Genomic DNA, 22,307 nt, shown 5'->3' with positions numbered 1-22,307 from the left:
AACAAAAAACAAATGAAGACAACTACAACTGTCGCTTTGACGACTGGTATGTTACATATGACATTATTCTCCCAATATGTCTGTAGCATACGTCTTGAAAATGTGAGACAGTTTGACCTGACTAGCAAGAAGTTGAAATAAATATGTGAATGCTTCATGGTAAGACCCAGAGAAGGTAGGGGCCTGTTGACTGGTTATACATTGCTTGAACTAAGTGTCACTTCGATGAGCAGGTCCTACGTATTCAGAAATTTCAGCACTTTCACTTGACCTTAAACCCTTGCCCTCTGACCACATTGGCGCAACTTTCTTAAAACTCGTAATATACACGATATGATACATTATGTGTAGGCCCTACATACAACCATATCCATAAACTAATTTTCACAATACTTTCAGATTCTTCTTCAAATGTTGGAAAAAAGTGAGACTTCAGCATTCTCGCTTGACCTTTGACTGCTGTGCCCAAATCTTTCCCTACAAAATGATTTTGCCGAAACGCATGCATATGTAAAGTTGAAGTTAATGCTATATGCATTGATTCATTTCCAAGGTATGGAGCAAATAGTGTAATTTCATCATTGAAAATGGTACAACTTTAGCAATAATTCAACATGGCCCAAAACCTCCGAACGATATGTTCAGGTCACGCATGTGTGTACAATGTACCATGTAGGCCTACTACGTTTCATGAAGATACCTTGAGATACCATTTCCGCAATCATAAACCTTTGACCACATGACCCAATGCTTTTCCCATAAAGAATAGTTGTCTGGTAATACATGCATACAGTGAGTTTCGTAAGAACACATTCAGGTATTGTATTACAGAGATGGGGAGAAATAGTAAAATTTTAAGAATTTGACCTTGACCTTTGACATGTGACTTTGAGCACGTACGCCGACAAGTTGATGGGCACAACTTTTAATTGTCCCCTCACGCAAACGTATTAATGCCAAGAGTTTAATTTCAATAACTCTATTGGCTCTTCGGTTACCCGCGTCCACAAAGTCGATTACGGACGGACGGACGGACAACAATTCTAAGACCCCGTTTACAGTGCGAGGCTCGGCCGCGGCCGAGCCGCGGCCCAGCCCAGCCCCGCTTCAGTGTAAACGCGCAAAAGGCCAAATGCGAGGCCAAAATTGGCCTCGCATTTGGCCTCGCTCTGGAGGTGGTCTCGGCCGCGGCCGAGCCGCGGCCGAGCCCGGCTTTTTCTTGCTGTAAACGCAAACTGGGCCAAATGCGCGTCCGATTTTAGTCTGGCTTCCAAACCCTCTGCCTGTACTATTTCGCTAATCAGGATATTAACCCCCTCAACGTCGAAAACTAGCATAGTTTAAGGTGGTTTAGTCCTGCAAATGATTTTTTCCTTCGACAAAGGCCTTTGCCCGAACGGCGACTTCGTCGCCACGGTATTCAGTTGGCAAAGGGTCTGAAGACCAGACAATACCAAATTGCGTTTGTTTACAAGCAGAGCGCCACTACGACAAAATATTGAAAGGTTTGAATCAAAAGCGCGGCCGAGCCCAGCAGTGTAAACGGACAAAATTGCGGGGCTCGGCCGCGCAATTAAGATCGGGCTCGGCCGCGGCCGAGCCGCGGCCGAGCCCGGCCCCGCACTGTAAACAGGGTCTAAAACGGCTCCACAGCACGATCCCCAGACAATTGCTCCGGAAATGGCAACACATGCTCCGCAACATTTCGCGCCGTTGACATTCGCTCTGTTGACACTTGCTCAGCCAGGTGGGCATAATGCTCAGCCAAAAATTGCTCCGCAGGCATTTTCTTCGGAAATACGGCGTTTGCTCTCCTGGTATTTTCCTGTTTCTGCAGAAGATTAAATTTTCAATGGAATTCTCAATGACGATTCTGTTATATTGTTTACTTTATATGAATTTGTGTGTGTGTGTGTGTGTGTGTGTATGAAACAATAATTATTGATCTACCGACATCTAAATGTTATTCAGAAATTATAATGAACACTTCGTTTCTTGATCAACGGTTCGACAGAGATGAAATTTGAGTGCAATCGATTACACCATTGTAAGTACTGTACACTACATCTCCACTAATGCACTCTAACATGTGCATTACAAATCGTGATAATTGTGGAGGACATTGCTTTCATAGTGTACTCACATGTCCATGTACCATGTGTGGAGGGAAAATGTATACAGCTGTATTCGGAATATAAATTCTAAAAACTTAAATGGAGTTAAAAGAAATATGCATCTAGCGCATGATTTCAAATTGGTTTTCTTGAAATTGTGTAATTTTTCAGTGCATAAAATAAACACACGATTGCTTGGTCGAACAGTGCATTGACAATGTGTAAAATTCATCATTCTAGAGGACAAGCACTCTAATTATTTGTTCTCCAGTCTGCTGGAGTTCACGGTAATATCTTTTCTTCTCTAGGATTTATTTTGAACCATTAATTATCAGTGTATTCCCCCTTCTGTTATAACATGTACCACCCCTCTATACACCAATATATCAACCCAGACCACATACATACTCGCATCCACATGCATCCACGCATCCACCTTTTCACAGAAACACCACATATCACATGACATTTTCCCGCTCTTTCACTTCTCACCCATTGGTCCCTGTAATACTGAAAACATGCCCAAATCACCCAAGCCTATACATCATTTACATATTATGAATATTTAGTTTTAACCTTTGTTTCCTATTTGCATGTTTTGTCATGTTGATTTTGTATATGAATATTTATGTTACATGTATGTAAACCCATGCCCAATTGTGTGAAGAAAAAAATGGCTACGAGTCAGTTACCCAGGGGACTCCTTCCAAGTAACACGTGTGTGCTGCCCTAGTCTGCTTTTGGTGTGATGAGTGCTAGAGAGGCAAGTGAACCCGAACCCTACAATTATATGCACAAAATCACCCACACACTCATGATCACTTTACAGGAATGACATAGGTGAATGAAATACAACGAAACAGTTCTCTCTGTAATTTTTATGCCATTTTAATGTTTTTTGCTGTCATTGTCTACACAATCTTTGCAACACAAGATGACAAAAATGCTGCTAGATGCTTGAAGAATCATAACCCCAAACTAGGCTCAGTGAAGAGACAGCTTCTCCTACTGCAATGGTCCCAGGCTATTCCTATAAAGACAAAGAAAGAATAAAAGAAAGAATAGATATCATTATGAAGATGACTGAACACGAGGTTGCGCAATGCCATCATGACTTTCCCATACAATGTGCTCCCATTATAACAAACAATTGGAGCAGTAACAAAATTCTGTTACAAGATAGTAAAACTTCAGATCACAAAATACAGTGGACTCCCTTTATAACAAAGTCGTCGGGATTGGCAGTTTTCTTTTGTGATTCAGAAATTTAGTTATAATGGAACAAAAGAGCAGATAGTGTTGCAGCCTGAATTTCTAGTTCGTTGTAACCGCAATTTCATTATAACAGTGTTCATTTTAACGGGAGTGCAATTCATCTATACAGCTTAATAACAATAATAATAATAATAATAATAATAATAATAATAATAACAAAAATAATAATCATAATCATAATTATGATATCAATAATAACAAATGTAACTTATATTAAGCCAAATCCACGCTGTAGAGTGGTCATGGCAAATTTATCATGTATTTTATTTGTTCACCTTCAATGAAATTTCAATAAAGCAAAAGAAATCTGCCAGTCCCAAGGACTTAGTTTAATGGGAGTCGCCTGTATTCCTGTTTAAGACTTCTAATATAGAATACATTGTATTACTGCCAAAACCAAAGTCAGAATCTCTTCCTAGCAATTAAGAGTTCCCACAGTATACAACAACATTTACAGATCTATTCCCAGCTTTACCAAATGAGTTTCATTTTCATTACACCTTTGCCTTTCATAAAAATATGTGAACGAAAAAAAGATAAAAAAGAAAAAGAACTGTGCAACTATCAGCATACATCCTTTATATCAAAGTGTGTCATTGAGTCACAAAACACTACACTACACTGTAACTGTAATTCTGAATTACAGACAACACACATTTGTTAATTTTTTTCATGTTTTTGTTGTTTTGTTTGTTTTTTGAAAGGTGGGGTGAAAAGTGAGAGGTGCAGCAAACAGTAAGTAATTTTTCAGGTGCATGAGAGTTCTATATTTTGATCGAGCTATGCTTCCTCAGTCTTTTGTTCCTTACAAACAACAAACTAATGTTCAAATTAATGAAATTCTTGCATCAACTTGGTTTTATTGCAACAGACTGCTCTACATGGATGTAATTTGAATAATTACACAGTACCCACTGCATACAATAAGGATCAAAACCAGCACTGGCTGTCAGGCAAAGCTCGCTGGTCTAGTGCATTTATGATACGCATGTCCCGTGATCATAGAGTCGTAGGTTCGAATCCTGGTCAAGTATGCATGCCCATGATTCTTTATGATAGCTACTACCAAAACACTGATGAATTCGGTACTTATTTTTTGTCAATGTAGGGCAATCTGTCAATCAGTTGCAACAAACCAAGGAGACAAGGAAAGTCATTCTGACATTGGATGTCATGGCTGCAATGGCAATATCTCTTGCACATCTCGCACTTACGTCGGGGATTTCAATCTCGCCATCGTTGATCTTGTCGATGACGTCGTGGGGGTGCTGCTTGTCGATGGTGCAGCCGATGGACTGGGCGGTCCCCAGCACCTCCTTGACTGTGCCCTCCAGCTTGCAGGCCATGGAGCGCTCCCGCATCGTCCTGGCGATATCGAGGATGTCGTCCATGGTGATGTTACCGCTGTGGGAGACTGGGGAGGGGGTTGGGGGAGAGGAAACAATGGGATTCATGGCATCAAATAATATACAGATGGGAATTCAATAGCCACTAGCCGCTACAAAATAAAAGGATACCCTGTTACTCTTTAACAAGATTGCGGGACTGCTGGTTTTTATCTCGTTATTACTGGTACCTTGTTGCGAACAAGACACTAGCAGTAGCTAGATACAGTAATGGAAAATTGAGACTCCCTAATTCATCTCTTTTAAAGTGGTAACTCGTTCTAAGTGAGCAACAATGTCTGTATTTTAATGCAGTTTCTTTGTGCAGCAGATACTTGATAAAAAGAAGATAATTTTGCAGGTCCCATCCTTTAGTATTCTTTTGCTTGAATTACTGACATAACAATAAGTGATGTGACCAGGAAACTAGTTACCAACTAGCCAGTAATCAACCCTCAGTTTACTACCACACACATCCCACTTCCTGTGTCTACTCATGTAGCCCTGCAAACCAGTGACTCTTTGTCATAAACTGAGCACTGCACTTGAAGAATCCCAGCGCTCTGCTATTCTTGTAAAATGCTGGTAATAAGACACAGATCTTGAATAAATCATTTTGCATCCTGAACACCAGTCAAACAAGTCCTACATGGTCTACCTCTCGCACTAGCCCTCATACACCTTACCCCTCACTCTGCACGAAAATACAACAAAACATCAGGATTCACTGCGTGGATTAAACCAATGGGAACTGATACCATGCTAAAAATGGGCCTAACTCACTATCAATTTCAAAAGAGTCTTTCACAAAATCAATCATAATGTCTTTGGGGCGACAAGACCTTGTATCTGCAAATTTGGTGAAAATGACTTTTTTGGATTAATGGTCAAATAATTATTTAAGTGATGTCCTGTCCAAATCCCAACTGTCTTACCCCAAAAATGGAGCCACCTGGCGTGTCAAAGGAAAGGCTATCCCATTCGCCATAGTGCTTTGGCTGCCATGTTTTTTGGCTCTCCTGAACATTTGACATTTTGTAGATACGAGGTCTTGTCCCCCCAGCGACGGTAAGAAGCTTCCACTTTTAGAAAACATTTGAAAGTCTAGAATTTTTGCTAGACACAAGTAATTTGTGATATCAACTTAGTCTTAAGTTTTTTGGAATACACTTTCAGCTTTATCACAATAGGCTGCAGCTCATGTGATGCGGGCAAGTCATGTCTTGGTATCCAATCATTATGCTGGTTGAAACTGACCAGACAGATCTAGATGAGCGTATTTTGGCCACTTACTGTTCTTGACCTTCTTCCTGTCCCTGGGGGGCTCCTTGAGGGCCCGGATGATGAGGGAGGAGGCGCTCGGGACAACGCTGACCTTGGCCTGTCGGTTCTGGATGGTCAGCTTGACCGTGATCTTCAGGCCCTTCCAGTCCTGGGTCGCCTTGGCAATGTCATCACCCACCTTCTTGGGGGACTGCGGAGACAATCGAGAAATTAAATGTTGACCCAAAAGTCTAAGACACTCTGTCTCACAAAACATTTGATTTCTGCTACAAGCGAATTTCTCTCTCATGAAGTACAAAAATCAGCAAACCATCACAAACCGGTACACTTAGAAAGCAAAACAAGTGCACAAATAAGGGGGAAAAAAATACATAGTGTATAACCCTTAATCGGAAAGGGAGAAAGAACAGCACACAGTATTACAATTCAAAAATCATAATTGATATTATTCATAATTTATCTGGTCCATGGACTATGTAACAGTCACTTTGACCCTGTTTACAGTGTGGGGCTGGGCCGAGCCGCGGCCGAGCCCAGCCTCAATTGTGGGGCCGAGCCCCGCAATTTTGTCCGTTTACACTGCCGGGCTCGGCCGCGCTTTTAATCCAAGCCTTTCAATGTTTTGTTGTAGTGGCACTCTGCTTGTAAACAAACGCAATTTGGTATAGTCTGGTTTTCAGACCCTTTGCCAACTGGATTCCGTGGCGACGAAGTCGCCGTTCGGGCAAAGGCCTTTACTGAAGGAAAAATCCTTTGCAGGACAAAACCACCTTAAACTATACTAGTTTTCGACGTTGAGGGGATTAATATCCTGAATAACGAAATAGTACGGGCAGAGGGTTTGGAAGCCAGACTAAAATTGGCCGCACATTTGGCCCAGTTTGCGTTTACATGGAGAAAAGGCTGGGCTCAGCCGCGGCCGAGACCACCTCCAGAGCATGGTCAAATGCGCGGCCAATTTTGGCCCCGCATTTGGCCTCTTGCGCGTTTACACTGAAATGAAGGCGGGTTCGGCCGCGGCTGAGCCTCGCACTGTAAACGGGGTCTATGACAACAAATATAATCTTGCAGTGAACTCTCTACAACCCGACGGTTCCACAAAATGTCAGCCTCTACTTTATGACAGCAGTGTATCTCATACAGGAAAACCTAATTACAAACAAGGACCTAAAAACTGTATACAAAACAATTACCTTGTTATATCTGGTTTCTCACTACCACTCATCAGGACACAAACACAAATAAACATAAAGAGCTGGGACCTAGAAATTTAACCTCTTACAAGAGGGTTTTGTTCTGTATGAACTCCGTAACTGTACTATAGTTGGAGTGAGGCAATCCAGAGATCTTGAACTTGCAAAGACACAAGCACATTTTCACCCATCAATGGCCTACAAAGCAACCCAGATTATTGTAGTCGTTGCTAAAGGGATCATATAGTTTGGGCTAAGACATAATTTCAGGTTTCTAACATTTTTTTGGTGAGATGACCAGAAACCTCTTGTAAAATATGAAAGATCATATAATTCCAAGAGGAATTGAATGTTTATTTGATGAAAATTGGCTTTGAAATGGCCGAGATATCAAAAACAGAGCAATCCTAATAAAAGGTGGGACCCACTTTTTAGTAATCACTTTGTTTTATTTTGTTTTACGGTATCTCGGCCATTTCAAAAACCAATTTTCATCAAATAAACTTTTTATTTCCTCTTAGAATGCTACGCTACTTTACTATTTAATAATAATATGTGGTTTCTTGGTATCTCACAAAAAGTTAAAAGCCCAATCCTCACATCTCGACCAATCACTAGATCATCCCTTTAAGTGAGTTCTGAGAGGGGCAGCCCTGGGCAGCTCAGGAGTTCCTGGGGTGTAAAGTGAATTACTCACCAGACCGAGGGGACCGATCTTGGGAGCCAGGGTGGAGGTGGCACCCACTTCTCCTCCTACAGCCCTCAGGCACACTGTGAAGAGAACAGAAGTTGTAGTCGTGGTAACATGATCATAGAAATACAGTCAATATCGTCGCCTGTGCCAACCTAAGCCTCGAAAACCTAAAACTTCATACCATCAAAATGTGAGTAGCGGATTGTAGTCACACAAAGAAGACTTCAAAGTTAGAGACAATTCACTATCAGGAGAAATGAAGTTTAAAAATTGACAGTCTAAGAAAATTTTAGCCTGGATGGATATTTCATGTGGTAATTCTACTGTGTCAGTCAAAGCTCATGAAAGTCAATGGATTTTCCCTGATCTTTATGGCTCTGATCTATGCAAGGCTAACTGAATAAAACTACAGCAGCACACCATATTGGACTCTTGCTGCAACAATTTTCCTGGAACCAGTAAAAACCACAAGTCTTTGTCAAACTGAAATTCTGACAAATAAGGTGATGAAAAAACAAAAACAAAAACAAAATTTTTGATCAAAATTTGTTGTTTCATAATGAGAGCTTTTTATTCAAGAAGATTCAACTGCACATTTTAAAGAGAGCAGATGTTCGAGTCACAAAAATATGCAAGGTCACATTCCAAATACAGAACCGGAACTCGATTTGTTCCAATAATTTTACCATACTGGAATACAAAAGAACGCAATATAAGAAACAAATTTATCTTCTAACGGAAAATGCTTTCCATCATGTTTAGAATTTAAAATTTGACATAAATTCCCTTCTCTTTAAATAATTAAAACTGTATTTGAGGGTCTACTTTTCCCTGTGCTATGCCTATAGTTTCCTCATGACTCAGTGCTATACTTGGAAAGCCTTAAACACCAAACATAGAACCTATTATTGAGTAATTATCGAAATATGTACTTGATTGTAGTCTTCAATCAAGAGAACAAAGACTTCAAAATTAGACTAGAAAAAATTCATACCTGGAAGAAATTAAATCCCTTTCAAGATACAAATGACCATGCATGTGCTCATGCTTACAATTTAATAGTCCTCTACTTTTTATTCATCATGTTACTGTACGTGTTACCAATGTAGATTCCCCTTTTCTTATTTAGATCTAGGCCCAATATTGCAATAAAGCTGAAGTGTCCGAAAATTGGGGCTCTTACTCTACATTTGTACAACCATTCATTGCAATGGCATAATATGACAACGAAAATGTAGGTAGGCCCCTAGTATTATTTCTACACCTTTTTGTGTTTTTTATGGTGGGCTTCAAGAGTAGGATAGTGCTGCATGCTACTTCCTACTGCTCTATATTAACTTCTATAACAAGTTAGTAGTCTAGTCTGCATCAGCTATCAGACCAGTCTCAGATTTAAGATGGTCAAATTAGTGTCCCATCTAAATCTAAATGCGCGACTTACTGTGAGTCTGGGTAATGAGCCACCAATGATTTTTTTGTGTATTAATTTTAAGGAATTTTATATGATAGAAAACTCTTAGTCATCTAGATTCTACATGCGATCCCACCAATGTCTGTGTGATGTACCAGTACAATGTCAGCGATTGCCGCACCAGACAATCACGATGATCACAGTCTTCCGAAGACACCGCACCGAGCACGAGTGATCATCGTGCTTATGCCATCCCATCATGATCAGATGATGGGGGCCCACAACCACACATGATTTTTGCTTCATATTTAACTCTGCTCTGGCTGGTGGGACTTTCAAGAAACAACATTAGGGCATACTCGTGAAATAGGCCCCACCACTGCGTATCCGTACAAATACTACGGCGGCTCGCCTGTTTATACTCGTGAATTCAGCCCCACCGTGTGGCGTTCATCGGTAGATAAGCACGGCGGTGGGGCTTTCTTCCACAGTATAATACTCGTGAATACGGCCCCACCAAACGGCGTTTACGCGAGATGCATACGGCGGTGGGGCCGATTTCCACAGCATAGCATCGCACGGGTGCACGCGCACTGCGGTGGGGCCTATTTCACGATTTTGCCCAACATTAGTGTCAACGTAATTCTGATAGGGTATCTTTGATGACCGTAAAACAGGAATAAGACTAAGGACCTACTGGTGGTGTGGGTTATTGTAAAATAACTAATGTCCTACGTAGACATCTATATGTGGGACCACGGTACGGGGTGATATTAGCCCATGTAGCGACAAGATTTTCAATCTCTATTTCATCATAGATATTGGAAATTACCAATTTTGATTTCGTTGGGATCGAACTTTGGAGGCATGATTCTTTAACTTGAGGTGGATTTTGATCTGAAAATCAAAGTGGTAAGTGTCGGATGAACCCGATTCTGGATACGACCGAAAAGTTGCACAAACCACTTTTCCACGTCTCAATCGAAAAGGCAGAAAAATTGCAGTAAATGGAGAACGCCATCTCTTGTCCTACCACCCGACAGTCCCTCAGCCTGCAGCTAATGCTGCAGGATGATAAAGACGAAGCCCCCAACTGTGATGACGATGGAAGTGATAACGACGATGACCATGACGACCGTGGTATTGATGGCAATGGAAATGACGACGAAGATAATGATGAATTATTTGAACGAGCCGTTGAAAAAAAGAAAAAAGAAGATGACGAAGAAAATGAACGATGCCCCATCGACGGTTGAATGGGGAGAAAGGGACTGTTATAGGCCATGGGGTGAGCTGGTTTTTTCGCTTGTTTCGTTCCGACAACTGCGGCACTAAAATGTCTCCACAGCTACGTGTAAACAAATAACCAAAAAGGCTACAGGAAAAAGTTCGACACAAACCCTCCTGCAGTATTTTGGTAATTTAGGGGGGAACAGTGAACTTTTTTGTCACTGAGGAGCTGAATATGTACACTTTGCCGTGTACGATATTCATTCGCGAACGATCATGTGATATATGTTATCCAATCCGAATCGAGAATTATTGTTTACGAGTCAAAATGGCCGCCCCCTGTGAGCCTGTCGACGCGTCTACGTCGTCTGCTCAGCCGAAACTTATTATGCGTTATTATGCATGTAACATCGATGAAGTTTGAAAATTTCACGGCTATGACAAACCTAAGATAGACGAAACCTATTTTGTGTGCCAAAGAGTGGATCAAATTGAGTGGGGGAGACCGTGAAATCGCAGACCAGTACCAGAACGAAGTGATTCAGCTGCTCAGGGGGACTGACTGCAATCTACGTAGTAGGATAATTTACAGGTTAGTTTACGTGCGTACAGTCGAGTCGTAGCAGTCGACACTGCAGTGCAGTCTCACTCATAATGTTAATGACCATGATGACTACAAGTACAATTGTACAACGTTTAATAGCTATGTTTATGAACGTTGCTTGTGTATGTTATAATGGGCGCTAATGCAGTAGCTTAGCCGTTAGCGTGTCTGTTACTTAGATAAATTATCTTGAATTTCACCTTGGCATGGCATAGCGCCGTTATAAAATGTCGCCTAGATGTAATTTTACATGTTGTTCTATGTACAGCCCAGGTTAGGTTGATGTAGCAGATCGGTGATATTGTTTTGTAAAAGTCTTGACACACAGGACTGGATTGAAAAAGGTCTAAACTGCATGTAAATTTATATTTTCACAATCATGGCCATGGAGTATTAATATTAAAAATCCATCCTGTTTCTCTCACCCCGAAATTGGCGAATCCTCCCTCAAAACACACATTTAGCATCTCATTAAATTAACTTATTAATATTTGATATAAATAGATCTAAAAGACCAACAATGACAATAACATAATTGCAACAATTAAACTTCCTAAAACATATGATTACCATTATGTTGTGCCAAACTATAAAGCAGTGGGTGGTGGTGATAGTGAAAGGCCAAGGATTACTAGTATTAATGATGATAAGGCAGTTGTATTCATAATTATGATAATTGATATTGCATGTGATCAGGTGCTGAAAGCTGTAGTTGTAATTTAAAATCAGTAATTGCACTGCAAGTACAAGTTGAAGTAGTTGATGATGACAATGATCATGAGGTGTTAATGATTACCTGGCATAGTACTAGGGCCTGTGTATTGGTAATTACAAGATTCAAATATTGGCAGTCAATAGTCTACCGTACATTTGATGATATATTGAGTGTAATGTTCAACCCCTCCCTCTAGCATTTAGCCTTTTTTCCCCCTAACAAAATCCAACGGCTAATCATTGCTGTTCATTTCTCCATTGTATTAAATAGGATTTCATGAAACGTGCTACAAGAGGTTTATAGATAGCAAACGCCTGAATCTCGCTAGGAAACGAAAGCTGAAGGAGGAGCCTGGTCCGTCAGCAGGAGCATCTGTTTCCTCCCCTAAGACGCTCACATCAAGATCAAGATTTTCTTCTGGAAGCTCTTCAGGTTCTGCTGTGTTGCCTGTGAAATGCATCATTTGCAACAGAGTCAACCTGCTCATTACTTGCCAAGGGAAATAGGTTAATATGATTGATATTGAAGCATGAAAACATTGTCATGTTACTATAAGTTGTCCTTGATAAAATGGAGCAATATATAGGCCTATACACCACTGAAACATTCACACACATACACAAAGAACTTCAGTGCAAAGTTCAGAAACAACAGAATGTACTGTATATGCACCAATGCTTTGGTCAATGTGATTGATATTCAAGAATTGACATCTTACCAAAGTTGTGCATGATAAAGTGTCTTGAATGCCAATGTTTATGCAACATGTTTTGACTCCTTGCCTCAGTATGTGATTGTTCGCCCTTTAGCAAACATTTCTGCCCACTATTATGATTTGATTAGGGTTGACTTATTCTAAGAACAAAGATGTTTTCCTAAGTGTGTTTTTTTTTTTTCATAAAACTGAATGACTACGATTAAAATTTGTTTCTCCCACTCTGGGGAAAAAAATATGTAACTATTATTAATACTGAAACAGAATGTTCATGTAGAAAGGTCAGTACAATGTAGGTGTGAGTACAAAATCAGTTTGCTAAAACTAATACACACCAGCCAAATGAAAATTGTGCATAAGTTGAGTCAGGTTTGCACAGATCCTCTGATATTGGATGTCAATTGCAATGTTATCATAATTTTTAATGCCAAATCTGTTTTATTCTCTCCAAGATTTTCAGGTACACATTGCCTCCAATGCAGAATCCAACAGTTCTCACTCATGAATGGGTAAACTATAATTTTGCCTTTATTTTATATATTGGCATTTTTCAAAACTTTTACACCCTTTCAAGGATATTTGGACCATGGAATGTTCCAGGAAATTTATTAAAACTAGAAAATTTGACTGATTATCATTTTGAGCTATCTTACATGAAAGGAGGTAGTGTCCCACCATGTTGTAACCTAATGATAGCAATGAAAACTTCAGGAAATTTTATGAAGATTAAATTTTCTAGTGCTAAAGTAATGTATAATATTTCATGAACAACGTGATTGCTATGTGATCTAAGTATAAAGCTTCTTAAGAAGAAGAAGAAAAGAAAAACATGTTTACTGATAAACAATATGATCTGTTTAATAGTAATGTCTCATGTGTGTAAATGAGTTTGTATGTGTGCGTGTGAGTGTAGATATGTCAGCGTTTTTATGCACCTGTGTATGTGTAATGCACTGATCAGTACATGTATTATATCATTGTGTGTGTTCATGTTTATGATAATCTTTTTTATGATGCTGATGTGATAAATGGCCAAGGCATGAAGAATAATATTTTAATACACTTGGGTATATTGAATCTTCATAACTATGTGTGTGCGTATGTGTGTGTGCATGTGAGGGTGTGTGTGTGTGTGTGTGTGTGTACAATAAGATTCTCCCACATGCACGCGGACACACACACAAACAAACACACTGATTTTTTTTATTTTGTTTGCCTTGAATGATTAGTCATTTGATTAATAACATGTCTTTGAACAGAATATAAGGCATTTGCCTTGACCTCTGACGGTCAGTCAGTGCTCTCTCTCATAATATGGTCTTGAACCACTTTGCTCTTGTCCTCCTTTGCATAGCCAGCATCAGGAAAAGCTGAAACATGAGATATAATGCAGCTATTAAACCAAAACTTCACTTTTTTTTTCTAGGTATATGGCTAAAAGCAGTGCTTTACAAATGTGTACTAGTATATGCATTTCAGCTTAGAAACACTATGGGAACTGTACTGCGGCTAGCAGCCCCATACGCATAACTGCGGCCAGCAGCCCCATACGCATAGCGTCATGGGGCTGTGAACTGTAGCATACAGGATCATGACGGATATTTTATCGCGGACAAATATCAACTTAAAATCGGGAAAAATCTTCAATTTGAAGACTTATTAATAAATTTGAAGTATTGATAACAGAGTTCGTGCAAGGTTTGCTTCTGCAAATAGTTCCTTTCTGTTCAAATTGATGACTAAATGTGACTCGGTCGAGAGGAAACTGGGAGAGCTACACTGAATTGACGGCCAGCGCATGCACACACAGACATCTAATATCCAGTCAATGGATACGAAATTTGTGCGCAGTGATGTGTGCGCCTGCGCTGACCGTCAATTCAGCGTAGCTCTCCCAGATTCCTCTCGACCTAGTCATATTAAGTCATCAAATCGAACAGAAAATGACTATATGTAGAACCAAACCTTGCACGAACCCTGTTGTCAATACTTCAACCTTACTTGTAAGTCTTCAAATTGAAGAATTTTTGTTCGATTTAAGGTTGACATTTGTCCGCGATACTTCCCTGTCATGATCCTAAATGTTACAATCCGCAGCCCCATTACGATATGTGTATTGGGCTGCTGGTCGCAGTTTATAAAATATGGATTTTCGCAAAAACTGCAGGATATTTCGAGGAGAACTTTTAACAGTATATTTAGGATGTACAAAACATCACATTTCCGCATTCAGAAAGTAGTGCCAGTGTTGCTGGAACGAAACCCATTTTCTAAGCCTCTTTTTCAGCTTCACCCCATGGCCTATTAGGAGAATGATATCAAATAATAATGAGGTTGTAGATGCGGTTGTAATGATGTGGTGATGCACACCCGGCCGTCCTGCTGTGCATTATAAGGATGACAATGCTAGCAATACGATGTATTAAGGATGATAAACTTAATGATGGACTAAAGTGGCATAATGCTTGTAAATTACCAGAACCAGAATATAAAATCTAACAAATCGAGCAATGATTTCTGATAAGAAAGAGTCATGATCACTCATTGGATCATTGGCCTATCATTTAAAAAAGAAAATAGTTCTAGGCCAATTTAGAAACAAGAATGAATAGCCACAAAATGAATAAAGAAAAACGTAAATTCGCTTTGGGAATATACTTTATTCTAGGATGTTCAACCAAACTTTATGAAAAAAACAAACACGTGACTTTAGGCAAGGAGAAGATGAGAGAGAGAGAGAGAGAGGGGGGGGGGGGAGAGAACCTCAGAAAGACAGAGATCAAAACCAAATCAACGTCCTTTTTATTCTTTGATTCAACAAAACCTACTTTTTATCACCGTCAGTGTGTGTGTGTGTGTGTGTGTGTGTGTGTGCGTTTTATTTGAACTTGTTTGAACTTGATTTTGCGTTATGACCCTAGCACGACGTGTTAGTAAGGCATGTTCACAAGCAAATTGATCATATCTCTCGACGTGAATACATTCCTAAAGTTAAAGCGATACATAATACTAATTATTCAGCTCGCTGATTTTAGTCATTGGCGGATCCAGTAATATTTTTCCTTAAAGGGCCCCTGAAATCCAAATGCATTTTGATTTGTGTTGATTTATGATACCCTCAACATCACTTTTATGGTGAAACGAATATCTATATAGAAACATTCCATATATTTTTGACGATTGTTCTTCTATTTTTCTTCAGATCACTTGGGAACGCCCACAAAAAAAAAAAAATCCTTCCAAACCAATATTCCTCCGATGACCTCATCTGTCAATCATCGCTAAAGTACTGAAATGTTTAACAAAAGACATTGGAATGCACCTTCCCCTCGACTCAGCATCCAACTTGCATGTTTCTGTTAATGTGACTATTGAACAAAAGACACGGCGAGGGAACATGCAAACCTTGTTCAGTTTTTGGATTAACCCAGTTTTTTTATTAACCCGGAAGTACGTAAGTGGCACTAAATATAAATAGCTAGATAGAGATCTTGAAGTGCGAGCGCGGTCGGTAAGGAGAGATGACCTAAGGACCTTTTTTTTTTTTTTTTTTTTTGATTGTTAGCTCATGAAACTCGGAAGTGGGCCCCTACTCCGCCGGCCCTGATTAATGTGACTAACAAAAGACATGGCGAGGGAACATACAAACCTTGTTTCAGTTTTTGGATTATTGAACTTTCGAAATAACAAATCTTATACGTTGTATATCATTTATATACTTTTTATATCATTGGATCGAGTAAATCTGACGAGCAATACTAATAGACCATAATATCAGTCATGTCAGTGAAGTTTGAGGAAGATCGGACAATTCTGTTTAAAAGTTATGAACTTTTACAGTTTTTGGTGTTGCCATTGCTGGATAAGAAGATTACAGCAGCTTATGACGTCATCACAGGACAATGATATAAAAGAAGATAATAACCCGGATGAAAAACATCCTCCCCACTTGTTACTGACACATGGTACGGCTAATATCATTCCTCCAGCTGCCTTCTGAAAGAAGTTAGTCTTGTGTTCTTCCGTTACAAATGAAATACCAAGGTATGTTGAATGTTCAATATCATAATATTTTCTTTATTTTTCTTCCTGCGGTGATGTCAGGAATGTTGAGTTTTCTATGCTATGGTGGCGCCGAAACTTAAAAAATTCATGACTTTTGAACGGATTGTCAGATTATCCTCAAATCTCTTTGATGTGTTCTAATAATGATACATGCACTCAATCCACATTTGATCATTATATTTGGGTTTATAACAGTTTACTGTCTCCACCCCTCCCCTCCACACACACACACACACACACACACACACACACACACACGCACACACGCACATACACACAATCTCGTTTTCACTTTCACTAGTATTGATGTGATTGTTTTAACCCTAATCAGGCTGGGGGGGGGGGGGGCGGAATCCGCCCCCCCCCCCCCCCCGACATTTCGCGCAATATCTTCACAGCGCGATAAGCTCCCGCCGCGATGTTTCATGACTTTTTCTTTCAAGTATCGCGCAACTTTTGAGACCAAAATTGTTGCGCCCGCGCGTACCGTTTTGACGCGACGCCCGTTCGGAAAAAATATGTCAACCCCAAAATTGCTCCAAAACGTGATTTTGTGTACAAATCCAATGCAAATTGTGCTTTTTCAATTAATTCACATAAAAATTCATATCTTGACTTAGAATGGACGAAATTAATTTATTTTAGCATAATAAAGCTTCGAAAAATGTCTGTGACAAATTTTGGCCAAAAAACAAACAAAAACAAAAGGTCGAAAAACAAGGAAATACATAAGAAATTCAAAAAAACAATCAAATACATAAGAAATTAATTTCGATACAGATTTTTTTTTATCCTATGTCTCAGGAGAATGATACAAGAAACATTTTTAAAAAGAAATTAGCTTAATTAGAGCATTAATAAGTGATTTAGAGCCCAAAACTGATTTTATGCATAAATTACAATAATCAATTAATATAAAATATAAGAAAAATTGTTCGGAGAAAGCAACCATACATTTTGATAGTATACGTCGCGGGCGTCGCGTGTGCCGATTTTCGGCGCGATCACGCATTCCATAGGCGAGATCTGAAGGGGGGACGGAATCCGCCCCCCCCCCCCCCCCCCCCCCCCAGATATAGCATAGCCAAAAAAGCCCAGCCTGATTAGGGTTTAAAACAACACAAAAAATGAACACAAAACAAAGCAAGAATTCTGTTAACGATTACATGTACTTTTAGACTTACAAAAATTGTTCAGCACATAAGGACTGTTCTAAAAATGCAATACAAAATAGATATAAGTGTGCTTGGGTTTGTGAGGATAGCACAATATCTTGTATCTTGAAAAATGCAGATGTTTGTTTAATCAAGAGAATCATGACATACAAGGTTTTTAGTGTGTTACATGCCTTGGTGTGATGTTTTCACATGTAATGTGTGTAATGGGTAATGTTAACGTAATATTTTCTTTGTGTAAATGTTTTCATGTCCTATTGCACAAAGTTGTAGCAAAAAATGATTCACTGTAATTTTTTTTTCTTTTTTTTAATAGAAAAAAAAGAACAGTTGCAGGTCCTTGTATAACTCTTTGGCCCAAATTCACAAAGGTGGTACGTGTACAATCTTTGTCCATGGTTTAAGCAATGGACAAAGACCGTAGTACCGGTTGTATTGGGCGCCAAGTGTCACATGGCCGATTTTGTTGCAAAATCGGTCATTTCGTAAAGAAATGGTCACTTTGTCGCCGAAATGACTGATTTCGTAACGAAATAGGCCAAGCAACACTTGGCGCCCCATACAAACTATGTTAATCTTCTTCCATGGTTTAACACCATGGACAAAGATTGTACCACCTTTGTGAATTTGGGCCTTAGTGGATGTTCTTTGGTCTATTGGTGCAGTAATACACGTAATACACCTTTGCATCTTTTTTTGCATCTAAACATTCCTGTAATCAAACAGCATGAGTGAGTATGGAATATACTACATGTATGCAATCATATTGTCTTGGAGTGTATTTGTTCATGATTTTTGACATAACTGAACAAAATTAGAATATATTTTTAGTGCATTACACCTAGGAATCTGTGCCATTGAGATACTGTAAACAGTATATTATATACCACATACATGTAGTAGAGCTACACGTATCGAAAAGATGTCATACATGTATCAGCCAGTTCCACTGTACATTTGAAGAGTTTGTTCGCAAAAACCGATAAGTCCATCTTTGAAGATTTTGAAGTAAGGTCTCTGTCATGATGTACAAAATACATGCAATAACTTTTAAATGATATACATGTATTGGTTACTTCATACAAAGGTACACTTTTGAAGTTATGGTCAAAACAAGCAAAAAATTTCTTATTATTATCTTTATTTTTCTTGACCTTTAATGTCAAATATCTCCATTTGGCAAATATGGACTTATCGCTTTTTGCGAACAAACTCTTCATATGTATTACAACTCAAAGCTCACCTCCTGACATGAATTTTGAATTCAGAGATGTGAAAACGAGACACAACAATGATAAACTATGACACACCTGTTACTTTAAAAATGTTTTTCATTTAATATAATGGAATTACATGTACCTTTACATTGTTCACATAATCATACACCGAGCAAATTTGTTGTTGTTGTTGTTGTTGCTACCATTGTTGAACACTTGAAACTCCCTGACACACTTGATTTATATACACTCAAAACAGATGTGTGGGGAAAACAAAGCATAATGAGAACAAAACAAATGAAAAAGTAGGCTTTTATTCCAGACTTTCAGGACCTTTTTCTAATTCAACAATTAATAAATCAATAAAAGGGCTGGATGAAGACCACCAATGAGAACGCCTGCTTCCACTAAATTGATTTTTTCACAATATTTTTTTTTTTGTTCCTCCTCAAAAGAAAGAAAGAAGAATAATATCATTACTTGCTTGTCAATTTTCTGTAATGTTTGATGCATGTTTTGCTCGTCGGAGTACATGTACATAATTGTGGAAAAGTCGATGTTTAAACTGCCTACACCAGAAAAAAAAAAAAAACACCACAAGCATAGTCAACTTTCATGGAACACGTTAACAACATAAGTACGTATCATGTCAAAGATTGATGCGATTACAGTCTTTCACTATAGTTGCTCACTGCACAAACAAAATGACAATTTCAGAGAATCTCAACATTGTAAATAAGGGGCACTGGTTGTTAATGTTTCCAGTTAAAAAAGAAAAAAAAAATATGTGCATATCCGAAGATATTATTGTCTCTAATATCGTTTCCATACAACATAATAGAAAAAAAAAAGTTGAATTTAAATGGTCAATGCCTCTAAGTGAAAATTTGTCCGCGAGCAGATTTACCACATTCAATATTTCTCACAGTTGTGTCTAAATAGACCAATCAACAAACAATCTATAAAAATTTTGACATTTGTTCATACACACTTTGTATATCTCTCGACAGTGACAGCATTGGTCTATATAATCCAGTGTTATTGTGAATAGAACATCCTACATGACTCACTCTGTCAAAGTTTGACAGCTTTACGTATCATGCCACCAAAATTCATATGAAAAAATAGAGCATTATCGTGAAATAGTCCACTACTCCATTCCCTGTGGCAGTTTACTGAACACAGTCATGTATTCTTTTATGATACTCAAGGAATGCCCATTTGGAGGTTTACCGCCACAATTTTCACATTTAATCAGTGGTTCCTCTCCCCTCCAATTCCCAGGGATATTTATTATAAAACAAATATGCTACCTGTGTGCTTGTCATGCATACATACAGGTTTATGTATATAATATCATGTTAATTGTATGCCTGCTACACTCACATCAGAAATACATGCTTGCTATTACTGCAGTTACTCCATTTCAATTGCATTAACGATTTAAACAGCTCTGGCTACAAGTAGTTTATTTGAAAAAGTTTAACAAAAACACAAGTCATTAAAAGAGTTTTTAAAAGCACATAAAATAATACTGTATACAGATTTCTTTAAATAAGAAAAAAAAAATATGGGAATAAGGTATTGTTAAAAAGTTTGAATTTGTAAAACTGCGTGCATAAAACTTCCCATGCAATGGCAGGGGCCAAACATGACTGATACCCACACATCAATGGGCCTTTGCCAGTAACTTGGTATACAATTATGTACACAATCACACCCCTGAAAGTGCATCAAATCAAAGTCAACTAGCAAAGTGTCCACTGTTCTAAATTCCACAAAAACTGTCTTCTCTTCAGACGTTATGACAGTTACAAATCCAAAGTCCATTTTTTTGAAAGACTTTAGCTGTTTCCCCCCCCCAAGTGCTTGCTTGATTTCACTTGAAATATCAACTGCAGAAATTAATTTTCACAAACATAGTCAACCTGTTTTCCACCTTTAAATTGCAATGGGGTAACTAGACAGAAAAATCCATCTGTCCAGAGGAGTCTTTGATCATTTTTTTTTTTTGCGTCTGACTTCACGGATGTGAAGTAAGACGCAGTCTCCACGGAACATATCCCGACGACCAGATACAGACCGATCTTTCGGTCAGTGGGGAAAATATGCTGCAATGGGCTAAACATAACATTAATCAACACAAGAGACTAAAATATCACCTTTCAAGACCCCGCGGGAGAGTGGGAATACAATGGAGCGGGTAGGCTTACGCGGCTCACGATATAAATTCGAGAATCCCCGTTGACGAACCATGTACAGATTTATGACAGAATCATATCACAGATCCCTATCCTAGTGCACGCACAGCCAAAAGAATCTCAACGGGAGTCGAACGTTACTGATGAGCATAGTATGCTTCGATGCACATGTTCGTGGAATTGTGACTGACGGCAGCCATTCATGGTTTTCGAATGGTACCCGGTGGGCAGCGAACGAAGATAGATTTAATTGGACCACCCATGAATTGTCACACTACAAGGTCTTTTATTATCCATTAGTTGACAAGCTGCACAAACCTTGCACTCACAAACAGAGCTCAAAAAAATGGCGGACCAAAAAAACAACACAAAAACCAACTAAGACAATGATCATTGATATAAACCTTCCAAGACGATACATTTACTATGTGAGACATGCATGTCAATTTCAGATACAACTTGATATAAAAATGAATTCAACGTAAATGAAATTGGCATTCAACACTGAAATAGTTCTACTTATAAAATGCTGGAAAAAAAATTCATAGTGTAATATATGTTACATAAGAATCTCTTTCTCTCTCTCTCTCACACACACAATATCTCACACCCTCATATCTCCTCCAACATTCTTTTATTATCAATACTATGTACAAATAGAATGAAAGGTTTCATAAATGATTTGTTTTGCTTTTTTCTAAAGACAGAAATATACTCCCCACAAATAAACCTCAGACGCCCGTTGTCGCATGAAATTCTTGTTAGTCCCAAGGGCGACAGAAAGTCCAATATTCTAATTCGAAGAAACACACGATCCAATTGGCGAGTTGCTCAACAACATGGACACAACGTCGATGCATTATCGTGCATTCCAAGTATGCACGACTGTCGTCACAACATAGATAGATGTCTGTGTTTTTCAACGCTACAGTTTTTGTGGGAGCTGCGTTGTTCTTGTTCTGCTTTTTTTTTTTTTTTACAACAGGTGTACAGTTTAGAAAGTGGAAAGTACATGTGTCTTATATGTGA

At 38.8% G+C, this 22,307-nt stretch overlaps 1 protein-coding gene across 1 annotated transcript; it reads right to left on the bottom strand.

Annotated features, from left to right (window-relative positions):
• Positions 1-2,977: 2,977 nt before the first annotated feature.
• On the bottom strand, positions 2,978-10,345 carry LOC139713197 (large ribosomal subunit protein uL11-like). The gene is made up of 5 exons (XM_071624945.1): positions 10,189-10,345; positions 7,949-8,022; positions 6,068-6,248; positions 4,604-4,803; positions 2,978-3,144 (listed from the first exon to the last, which is right to left on the bottom strand). The coding sequence occupies exons 1-5, from the start codon at positions 10,223-10,225 to the stop codon at positions 3,139-3,141; spliced, it is 498 nt and encodes a 165-aa protein (XP_071481046.1). The 5' UTR covers positions 10,226-10,345; the 3' UTR covers positions 2,978-3,138.
• Positions 10,346-22,307: the final 11,962 nt, after the last annotated feature.

Source organism: Diadema antillarum, unplaced genomic scaffold, assembly GCF_040938485.1.
Source record: "Diadema antillarum isolate AM-2024a unplaced genomic scaffold, OU_Dant_1.0 seq00001921_RagTag, whole genome shotgun sequence".
NCBI lineage: Eukaryota > Metazoa > Echinodermata > Echinoidea > Diadematoida > Diadematidae > Diadema > Diadema antillarum.
The sequence above is the reverse complement of the archived record's forward strand: the minus strand, read 5'-3'. Positions and strand labels throughout refer to the sequence as shown.

What these genes read in the sequence shown, in the direction of transcription:
- LOC139713197 (XM_071624945.1), bottom strand. Translation starts at nt 10,225, where the DNA reads ATGCCTCCAAAGTTCGATCCCAACGAAATCAAAATTG. An exon ending in AGATCGGTCCCCTCGGTCTG is followed by an intron (nt 6,249 to 7,948) that starts GTGAGTAATTCA and finishes TTGTCTCCGCAG; the next exon opens with TCCCCCAAGAAGGTGGGTGA. An exon ending in CAGGAAGAAGGTCAAGAACA is followed by an intron (nt 4,804 to 6,067) that starts GTAAGTGGCCAA and finishes CCCCCTCCCCAG; the next exon opens with TCTCCCACAGCGGTAACATC.